Source organism: Colobus angolensis, unplaced genomic scaffold (genome assembly GCF_000951035.1).
Source record: "Colobus angolensis palliatus isolate OR3802 unplaced genomic scaffold, Cang.pa_1.0 Scaffold113, whole genome shotgun sequence".
NCBI lineage: Eukaryota > Metazoa > Chordata > Mammalia > Primates > Cercopithecidae > Colobus > Colobus angolensis.
This window is the reverse complement of record NW_012112364.1, coordinates 4,564,145-4,574,899: the sequence shown is the minus strand read 5'-3', so window position 1 is coordinate 4,574,899 and position 10,755 is coordinate 4,564,145. Positions and strand designations below refer to the sequence as shown.

The 10,755-nt window shown below is 41.9% G+C and overlaps 1 protein-coding gene across 1 annotated transcript in view; it reads left to right on the top strand.

Moving 5' to 3' along the window:
• Window positions 1–9,943, top strand: part of SGCG (sarcoglycan, gamma (35kDa dystrophin-associated glycoprotein)) — a 91,730-nt gene extending 81,787 nt beyond the window's left edge. The window contains exons 7-8 of the mRNA XM_011958867.1: window positions 4,677–4,800; window positions 9,146–9,943. Of these exons, the coding sequence (XP_011814257.1) occupies window positions 4,677–4,800; window positions 9,146–9,331 (310 nt within the window). The 3' untranslated portion in view covers window positions 9,332–9,943. The remainder of the gene's footprint in view (window positions 1–4,676; window positions 4,801–9,145) is intronic.
• Window positions 9,944–10,755: the final 812 nt, after the last annotated feature.

Genomic DNA, 10,755 nt, shown 5'->3' with positions numbered 1-10,755 from the left:
CTTCCCAGGTGAGGCGATGCCTCGCCTTGCTTCAGCTCTCGCTGGTCAGACTGCAGCAGCTGAGCAGCCCCGATTGTCCGGCACTCCCTAGTGAGATGACCCCAGTACCTCAGTTGAAAATGCAGAAATCACCGGTGTTCTGTGTCGCTCATGCTGGGAGCTGAAGACCAGAGCTGTTCCTATTTGGCCATCTTGCTCCGCCCCCCACTTCAGTAGTCTTAAGTACATTCATATTACTTCATAGTCATCACCACCATCCATCTCCAGAACTCTTTTTATCTAGCAAAACTGAAACCCTGTATCCATTTAGCAAGTCCCCACTCCCTGCTCCCGGTCGCCCCGGCACTCACCATTCTACTTTCTGTCTCTGTGGATGTGACTAATCTGGGTGCCTCATACAGTTTTTTTCCTTTTGTGCCTAGTTTATCAGACTTAGCATGCTTTCCTCATCGTTTGCTATGTCTGTACCTTATATCCTGAATATGTAAAAATCACCCAGTTCCATACATAAATTTATTCTTTTTTACAGAATCTTTGTGTCTATGTGTATTTCATCTTACCGCTAGGCTACTGAATGTCATTTACACCTAAAACTATTCATTCCAATAACATATCTGTATTTTATAACAAAACCAAATTATATTTTAAATGGTCTTAAAGTTCATGCTACCACTTAAAATCACATTTAGAATTTAAACTTGAAGTGAATGCAGGGCAATTAATCTATTTTAATAAATTACGTATAATAGGGAATACGAAGTACAGTAGGAATCCCAGCTTTACACAGACAAGCCTGTTGACCATGGCCAAACTAACCTTTCCAGACTATTTTTTCTCATATTAAACATTACTGATAGTAATCCCCACCTTAGAGTATTCTAGAAAAAATTTAATAAGATATTATGTTAAAAACATTTTGTAAACTGGAAAGTCAAACACAGACAATCTTTTTTTTTGTTTGGTTTTTCTTTGAGACGGAGTTTTGCTCTTGTTGCCTAAACTGGAGTGCAAGGGAGCAATCTCAGCTCACTGCAACCTCTGCCTGCCGGGTTCCAGCGATTCTCCTGCCTCAGCCTCCTGAGTAGCTGGCATTACAGGTGCCCACCAACCACACCCGGGTAAATTTTGTATTTTTAGTAGAGACGGGGTTTCACTATATTGGCCAGGCTGGTCTTGAACTCCTGACCTCAGGTGATCTGCCCACCTTGGCCTCCCAAAGTGCTGGGATTATAGGCGTGAGTCACCACACCTGGCTGACAATCACTTTTTCAATTGTTACTATACAGCTGGGCATGGGCCTGTAATCCCAGCTACTCAGAAGCCTGAGGCACAAAAATTGCTTGAACCTGAGAGGCAGAGGTTGCAGTGAGCCAAGACCATACCACTGCACTTCAGCCTGGGTGACAGAGCCAGACTCTGTCTCAAAGAAAAAAAAAAAAATCTTATTATACTACATAGATATACACACTAAATAATATAGGATTAGGAAAAGCAGCATTTTTCTGTATTCAGTGTCCAGTTAAGTATTCATCAAAAGCAAATAGGAGTTCAATTTATCTTACCCGCAAAGCAAACATTTGTAATATAAAAATAAACTGTGACTATAATTACATTATGACAAGGTTTGTTAATTTTGAAAATGGATCAAAAGATTAACATTAAAGAATTTTTGTAGAGAAGAAAAACATTTTACTTTCCCAGGTTAGAAACATGATTCAAATCTGTGGAAATAATCCTATTAAAGCCATTTTGCAATTATAAAATAATATAGATTGTAGAAAGCCAAACCACTTTTAAAGTAAATGTCAATTTTAAAAAACATATAGATCTCAATTAAATAATTCATCTCATGTTATCCCATGAGATGGGATAATTGCTATGATAAAAGTACAACTTCTATTGGCGGCATAGGCAAATAAATATCATCTTCCCAGGGATGATAGCTGGGATGATGCCGCAGAGAAGGGAGGGTTTGAATACTGTGTGACACCATAAGGATGTGATGTCAATTAAATGAGTTATTATTTCCATGTTTGTTCATTTTACTTATCCAAGGAAGATACACATATACTACTGTGTGGATGGAAACACTTGTAAATATGAAAGTTTACTTAGTAAGTGTTTATAAATACTAAGCTCAATTCCAAGAAAGGGTAATTCCCAGGTCCCAACACTAAAGAGGCAGCTCATGGTGAGAGTAAAGGAAGAGTTAAGCTAAGCTGCTGATAGAGAAATCAGGATACATAGAGACTAGGTGCTGGGATGTTAATGCTGATGTGGGACTGCAATTCCAAGCGATTGTTCAGTGTTCGTGAAACACCCCGGCTGAGAAATCTCCGAAATCCTGGCCTCTGGTGAATCAGGTTATGTCACACAATATGCCCATCAGCCCAACGATGTCACAAGAAAGATTGCTATCTTAGGCCATGGGTTGAAAAATTACCCACAAGAAATCATGACCTGCAAGCCTTTGCCTGGCCGAGGTAGGAGAAGCAAATGCATACTACTTCATGGTATAGGAACTCCAAGGTGGAAACTTAACAGTAAAAACTGCACCAATGTCTGTGAAACCCATAGAACCATTTGAAAACAGAGAGAAACTGCATTGAAGACGTTATCCCATCACGCATGACAGAAAGACACCTAAGGAAAACAGTCCCTGCTGAAGACTAGTTTACTGAAAAGAAGAGGAAGACCGGACACGGTGGCTCACACCTGTAATCCCAGCACTTTGGGAGGCCGAGGTGGCCGGATCACAAGGTCAGGAGATCGAGACCATCCTGGCTTAACACGGTGAAACCCCATCTCTACTAAAAATACAAAATAATTAGCCAGGTGTGGTGGCGGGCACCTGTAGTCCCAGTTACTCTACTCAGGAGGCTGAGGCAGGAGAATGGCGTGAACCCGGGAGGCAGAGGTTGCAGTGAGCCGAGATCACACCACTGTACTCCAGCCTGGGCGACAGAGTGAGACTCCGTCTCAAAAAAAAAAAAAGGAATAATTGAACTACCATAGAGAAGGATTAGAATTAGCATCTGCTACAAATAACCTCCTGGAACTGTTATGTCATAAAGCAAAGCAAAGAGATTTTGAGAACAAGTATAAATAAAATGCTCAAATGAGGAAAAAAATGAATAGAAATGTAAGACAAAGACAAGATGGTATGAAAATGGCAGATTTGGGAAATAACAAAATAGAAATTATAGAAATGAGACATGAAGTAATTAAAATAAAATCACTGGCTTCCAGAACTTTGTTTCTCATACCATCCTCCATACCATTCTCCAAGGAGAATTTCTTGGAGAAGTGGCTGATCCCAGGGCTGGACCAGGGAATGATGAAGATGGGGCTTGGAGCAACCTAAAGTTCCAGGAAATGCTAACCAAAAGAAAGTAGGCATCGTGATATTAATAGCAGACAGAATCAAAATTAGGAAAGAAATAGCATTAATAAGAATCAATGGGGTCCAACGCGGTGGCTCACACCTGTAATCCCAGCACTTTGGGAGGCCGAGGAAAGTCTTCAAAATGTGTAGCAGGTCAAACTTCTCATGCTCAGAAAATGAAACTTTGCCTTCTATAACAAACAGTGATAAAAAAAAAAAAAACTTGCCAATTCAAGGGAGCAAGTCATCAGATGTAAAAAGTCTGTCAAATAAATGTTCAGTCAATTTAAGTGCAGATTCATTATTGGGTACTTCTGTCTTAAGCCACTTCCCTTTCTCTCTGCTCCCTGCCCTTCTCCTCCCGTGAAACCCTAGCCTGCAGTGGGTTCTGTTTGTTCTGCTTCCTACTGCCCTTTTAAGTGTTTCCTTGAAATCAGCATTTCAAACGTGGGCGCTGAGCAGCTGAAAAGTGTTTCAAATGATCACATTATGCCATCTGGTGGAAATGCAGCCTTTTCCAGGCAGAGGCAAGTAAGAGAATTCCTCTGGCTCTTACGTTTTTGGTTCTCTTTCTGTACTTGGCTTAACCACAAGGAGAGTCTGATTAATTGTACAAAACCAAAGCCAGCTGAGGCCAACTTCCCTCCTTTCAGTTCTATCAGTTCAGTAATTTTTCCAAAAGAAATCTTTCCATTTGCCCTGTAATCTTTCTAAAAAAGACCAAACTTATATTCTGTCTCATGGACATGTGGAAATGCATGTGTTGTCCTTACATCTATCTTTTTTTCCTAAATAAATTGGTGTTTTAACTAAAAAAACAAGCCTGCCACAGCTACTTGAGAGGCCAAGGCAGGAGGACCTCTTGAGCCCAGAAATTTGAGGCTGCAATGTACCATAATCACAACTGTGAAGAGCCACTGCACTCTAGCCTGGGCGACATCGCAAAAATAATTTTGTGTAGTTATTCATAAATGGCATTTTCTTCTGAAATAGTATGCCAGAGTACTTAACTACGCCACTGGAAACTGCTGCATGGGATTCGGACTGCCTCATGTTTTTATCGGCTTTTAGAGGATACTAATCTCGAAGGCTTTCATTGATAGAAAGTTTATTTCTTACTTCACATTATTTCTGGATTTATCAAAGAATAATGCACAGTATGTTACCATTTGAGAACGACTTGAAGACTTCTATATCTTACTAGTTATCTTTTCCATGCTAAGCTGAAGGATTGCTGGAATGGCTTTTAATAGTTTTTTCTCTCTTTTTTTGCTGCTTTTCCTCACCTCAGATTAGAATCCCCCACTCGGAGTCTAAGCATGGACGCCCCAAGGGGTGTGCGTATTCAAGCTCACGCAGGGAAAATCGAGGTGCTTTCTCAAATGGATATTCTTCTTCATAGTAGTGACGGAATGGTGAGTTCACAGATCAGCCTCCTACTCTATGTCCTGATGATATTCCTGAGTATCATGTCTGTAAAGCTATCAGTATTAAATTTCTAGTAGTTTGCAGGAAAACATGAAGGTCATAGAGTAGCAAATGTACAAGCAAAGCAAAAGACAATTTAGCATTGAAAGAAGGGCCAAGAAAGTCTAAAATTATTCTGTATTAGATCCAGACAGGTTTCTTTGACTGGTATTTTTCATATTAAGTGACTTAGTGACTTGTTATTTTCAAGTTGGGAAAAAAAAAAAAAAAAAAACCACTACAGACATTCACGGTTTACAGAGAATGTCCATTTTGCCATTTCCTCGGGATCCAGCTTCTCTGGGGATGGCTGTCACTAGGAGTCACCCAGCAACAACCACTGTCACCTTCCACTGCCCAGAGTGCTGCGCTTAAGCTGCATTTCCAGTTTAAACGAAAATGAAAGATGAAAAATAAGAGCGTTTTTTCAAAGTCAACTACAATAAAGATAAAACCTGGGACTTCAAGTCTAGAAATACAGTTGTCTCCCTTTATTGACAGGGGACATGTTCCAAGACCCCTAGTGGAGGCCTAAAACCACAGAGTACTGAACCCTGTAAACACGATTTGTTTTCCTGTGCATACATACCTATGCTAAAGGTTAACTTATAAATAAGGCTCAGTGAGAGATTCAGAATAATAATAACTCACAGTAAAATGAAGTGATGATAACAATATGCCAGCATCATCGCTCTCGTGCTTTGGAGACATTATTAAGTAAAATTAACGGCGACTTGAACACAAGCACCGCGGTAATGTAACAGTGGATCTCACAACGGAGATGGCGCCTCAGTGACTCACAGGCTGGGAGCGTAGACAGCTGGAGATGCCGGGCGCAGGGATGATTTGTGTCCTGGGCTGAACGGCTCGAGATTCCATCACGCTAGTCAGAAATGCGTGCCATTTAAAATGTATACATTATTTCTGGAATTTTCCATTTAATGTTATCCAGACTCAGGTTGACAGCAGATAACTAAAATCAAAACTAAAATCAAGGAAAGCGAAACAGCAGACAGCAGGGGAGGAGCTACTAAAACCTCACGGACACAAGCCAAAGTCACAACGAGGCTTAGAGCGCACACTGCTCACTACTGATACTGGAACCCTGTTTGTTAGGAAAAAAAAAAAAGGAAAAAGCTCGATTTCAGTCAACCAGAAAATCAGACATGTTAGGGATGTTCCTAAATGGTCTGGAAGAAAACCAAGGATTTGGTTTATAAGCTCATTCCAATTGTATGATGCCGTATTTATAGATTTGTACAAACAACTGATCTCATCTTCTTGGCCTAAGCCCGGATATTTTTATACGTACGAATGTGCTCACGATAAGCCTCTGCTGCATGAATTGTCTTGTACATAGCTCTGTCTTACCAACAGGGTGTGCAGTGAGTGGCGTGGGTTGCGTTCATTCATGCCACCATTGCCTGGCTGTCATGCCAGACCCCGTGGAATCCAATAGGGATGGCACTGTGTCCAAAACGCCAAAGAAGAGACCCAGGACCATGGAACAGGACATAGGGTTTATTGAGGACTTACCGACAGGGCAGTCCAGTAGCAGCGAGCTGGACTGGAAAACTCCCGTTTGTAAAAAGCATGCAGGTTATACAGCATTTTCACTTAGTAACAACTTGCATTTAACCCAAAACAAAGGGCCTCGGTCCCCCATATGGCCTGTGTTCCAAGGGACGGGCCAGGCACTCTGATGCCCTTCACAGATGTGGACTGAATCTCTGGTTTGGCCACTCCCAGACTCCTTAGCTCAGAACTCTGAACACATATTCTTCTTGGGTCCTAGAGTCATTCTCAGGGAGTGCCTGCGTTATTGCAGTCAGGTGCATCTCCATGCACCGGGTGAATGTGCTGGGAAAAATGTCCGTGGACACTGTTAGTACAATGAGAGGGCACATGGGTTTCCAAGCTCCTCCCCAGCTCTGGCCCTATCCTCGCACCTGTGGCAATGCACAGACCCCCCCCCCCACACACACACACACACGTGAAACGTGGTGCAGCAGGCAGAGGATTCAGCTGGAAGTCAGGAAGCCTGAGTCCTAGTGCTGGATCAAATTCCCTCATTACCTGTTTGAATTCGGGAATCTTATCCGGCCCTCTCTGGGCCTGTCTCCTCAAATAGGGATATAATATTTGCTTCATTATGTCATAGGGTTTTGAGGCACTACTTAGGAATATGGGTGCCCACATTTTGAAACTACATTACTGTGATGTTAGTAGGAAGGTGTAGTAAAGGTGTAGGTGGATATGGGGCCATCATCGAGCGGGCTGTGAGAACAGCCCCACAGTGTGTGGGCAGGCCCCTCAGAGGACAGCCTGCTAGTGGAACACAGTTCTTCAGGGGAAGCCACTGCAAGTCATAACCTATGAAGTTATGATGTCAGGAGCAGATAAATGCAGAAATAAAAATCAAGAATGTTGGAATTTCATTATGAAATCATAATGTCACTACACACTTAAAAATGTATTACCGGCTTGGTGCAGTGGCTCACGCCTGTAATCCCAGAACTTTGGGAGGCCGAGGCAGGCAGATCACGAGGTCAGGAGATCAAGACCATCCTGGCTAACATGGTGAAATCCCGTCTCTACTAAAAATACAAAAAAACAAAATTAGCCGGGCGTGGTGGCAGGCGCCTGTAGTCCTAGCTGCTTGGGAGGCTGAGGCAGGAGGATGGTGTGAACCCGGGAGGTGGAGCTTGCAGTGAGCTGAGATCACACCATTGCACTCCAGCCTGGGCAACAGAGCGAGACTCTGTCTCAAAAAAAAAAAAAAAGTATTACCTTCAGAAATGTAAACTTACCTTAATTTTGAAATGATATTACTTATGTACATGAAGCAGGAGTCATTTTCACAAGCAGCACCCAGCCAGATCCATAATTCGAGTGGGTCTTCCTTATTACAAGGAGCTACTTCAAAGGGATGAGAGAGAGTCCAACCTCTCACCAAACATAGTCCCATAAAGGCAAACAAACAAGAAAAAGATGCCTGGGTGGCAGTGTGTGGACTATTCCAGCGGCTGGAGTTTGCTGGAAGAGTAGGGTCAAAAATGACAACTAGAAAAAAATTGACCAATTAACCACAAGAAAGGGGACAGGAGAAACCAACAAGTTGAAAGTGTGTTAGTGAAAAGCAAGCGCCCAAAGAACCTGAGGCACTGGGTAATAACTAAAGAGATTCTACTTGAAAAGCATATTGACACCTATTTGACTTCTTTGACCCTGACTGCACCAGACCACGCAGGGCGCAGAGCTGCCTGCAAGGCTGTGGGGTCGTGTGATCAAGCCTCACCTGGCAGGTCCACACCGGGGAATGTGTGCAGCCGACGACAGCAGGTTGTTAATAGACTGGAAGGCAAGGATAAGAGCCACACAAAATAAAGGAAGGAGCTCTCCTTGCTGGCAAGGACAGAATTATGCCTACCCACATTCAGTTTAATTCCTTATAACAAGTGAGTGCCCTGGAGTGGGCGACGTTTGGCTGCTGGATGTGACAATTTTTATTTCTTTATCAAAAAGATTTCTGAGCCTCAATCTTCAGCTCTTTGTTTGCATTTCAGTTTAACTAAATTATCATATGACCAGAAAATCCAGTAGTTTTCATTTCATTTTAACTGGCTGAGTCTGTGTGTTTTCAGCATCTAATAGGAGGCCATGCCATTTCAAATAATATTTAAAAGTTAGGGAAATGGTTGCCAGCTAATAGGATGAATTTAATTGCCTCTCATAGGAAAACAAAATCAGGAATAAAATCAGGATAAATTTCATTATTCATGGGTAGAAATTATTAAGATGAATCTATTTCGATGGATTGTACTTTATCCTAATGGGGAGGAGAGGATTTACGTAAAGTCAAAGTGAGTCACAAGATAAACATGAATCAGCAGAATTCTAATATGTTTGACAAACAATTTTGAAAAGCGTTTTTAGAAGTGTAGCATCACAAAACTGAAAAGCAACCCAGTTTATTGAAACAAAAACAAACTGTAAAGGTGAAACACGTTTTCACAATGGGGTCACATTTCTAAGCTGAACTCAAACAATGACAAAAAGGAAAAGTGACTCCCTCCAATGTGGAACGAATTGTGAAGCCCCAGCCTGCATGGAAAGTAGAACTAGGCTTTAAAAGAATCGGATAATTACGAAATGACTTACATAAAGTCAGGTGCCTATTTTCGTTTTCTATGAGGAGAAGAAACTTAATTGGAAACCTTGTGAGAATGGGGATTTGCTGTTGACCAGGGTGGCCCTTCCTTAACACCTCGTCTCTCATCTTCTTCCAACCAGCTTGAGCTTGATGCTGAAACTGTGTGCTTACCCAGACTGGTGCAGGGGACATGGGGTCCCTCTGGCAGCTCACAGAGCCTCTACGAAATCTGTGTGTGTCCAGGCGGGAAGCTGTACCTGTCTGTGGCCGGTGTGGGCACCACGTGCCAGGAGCACAGCCACATCTGCCTACTAGAAAACAATTGAGCTGCCTGCGTCCTCTCGGTGATCTGTGCAGTGCTGGCCCCAGATCCTCACAGCCAGGGAACAGCTGCACATCCTCAAAGACTGGGGAAGCGTGGATGGGAAGTAAACGCTTCCAGAGGAACTCAGAAAAAAAAATGTGCCAGTGAAAAAGTGTTTGGACAAAACTACATGATCTCCAAATGCACGTGGATGTGAGACACAAAAGTTGAAGAAATGGAAAAGCAATGTGTTTTCCCACTGGATTAATTTTCAGCAGAACAGTTGTGAATTCTCTCTGCCTCGCCTCCCCCATCTTGTCCCTGTGGACACACACTCGGTGCGGAGTTAACGTATGACGCTCCACTGTGGATATCTAACGTCCTGTTGAGAGTAGCCTTGCTCAATACTAAAATGCCCCAAAGTTCTCTACAGCATTTCCTTTACAGCATTCAAACTTCACATCCTCCCTTCAGTTTAATGCAAGTATGTCAGGTTTCACAAGAAAAATGCCAAGTTTTGAAGGGAATTTCCGGTTGATCTGGTTTTCAAGATGTAGTCAAAGGAATAAATCACACAAAATTAAACTTTCTGTATATAGTCAATAAACAATAAAAATCAACCTCATTTTTCAGATTTCATAGTTTAAGGGTGTCTTACTCTTTTAATGCTCACACATCTTTGAGGTAGGTATTCCTTTTCCCCAAGTTACTGGTGGCAAAGGCTCAGGTAGAACAAGTCACAAGATCACATGGTAACTACTGAAATTAAACCAAAATATAACCCTCCATTTGCATAGCTCTTTTCACTTTGAAAAAGTTTCATGTGCTGTGTCCAAAATACCTGTCTATGTGATAATTGTACAGAACTTATCTGACAAATAATGAAACTGAGGCCCAGAGGTTTTGTCTCTACCAAGACCAAAGGGCTAGTCTGTGGTACTTGCCTCCACACGACAGACAAAAGTCTGGATGTAACTTCGTAGAAACAAGACACTCAGAGCTTGTGAAAACGGTCAGTGCCAATTGGCTATATAAGTGGCTATAGAAATCAAATACACACCCTGAACCTCTGAAAGCAGGTTGGTTTTGTGTGGGCCATCCACTCACTTTGTAAAATGCCTTCTATCACAAAAAGTGGTGGGATTTTTGTTTTACTTATTGTAAGAAGAATCTCCAAACAGGTGTAGGGAGACCAAGAGCACTGCCACTTTCTAATGATATGACATATTAATAACTATAAATACAAGTTCAAATTCATTTTCCATAGTCTCAGAATCAAGAGAAAGCACAAAACTGAACTCTTTATTCCTTTTTTTAATTTAATTTTATTTTTTATTTTATTATTATACTTTAAGTTCTAGGGTACATGTGCATAACATGCAGGTTTGTTACATATGTATACTTGTGCCATGTCGGTGTGCTGCACCCATCAACTCGTCAGCACCC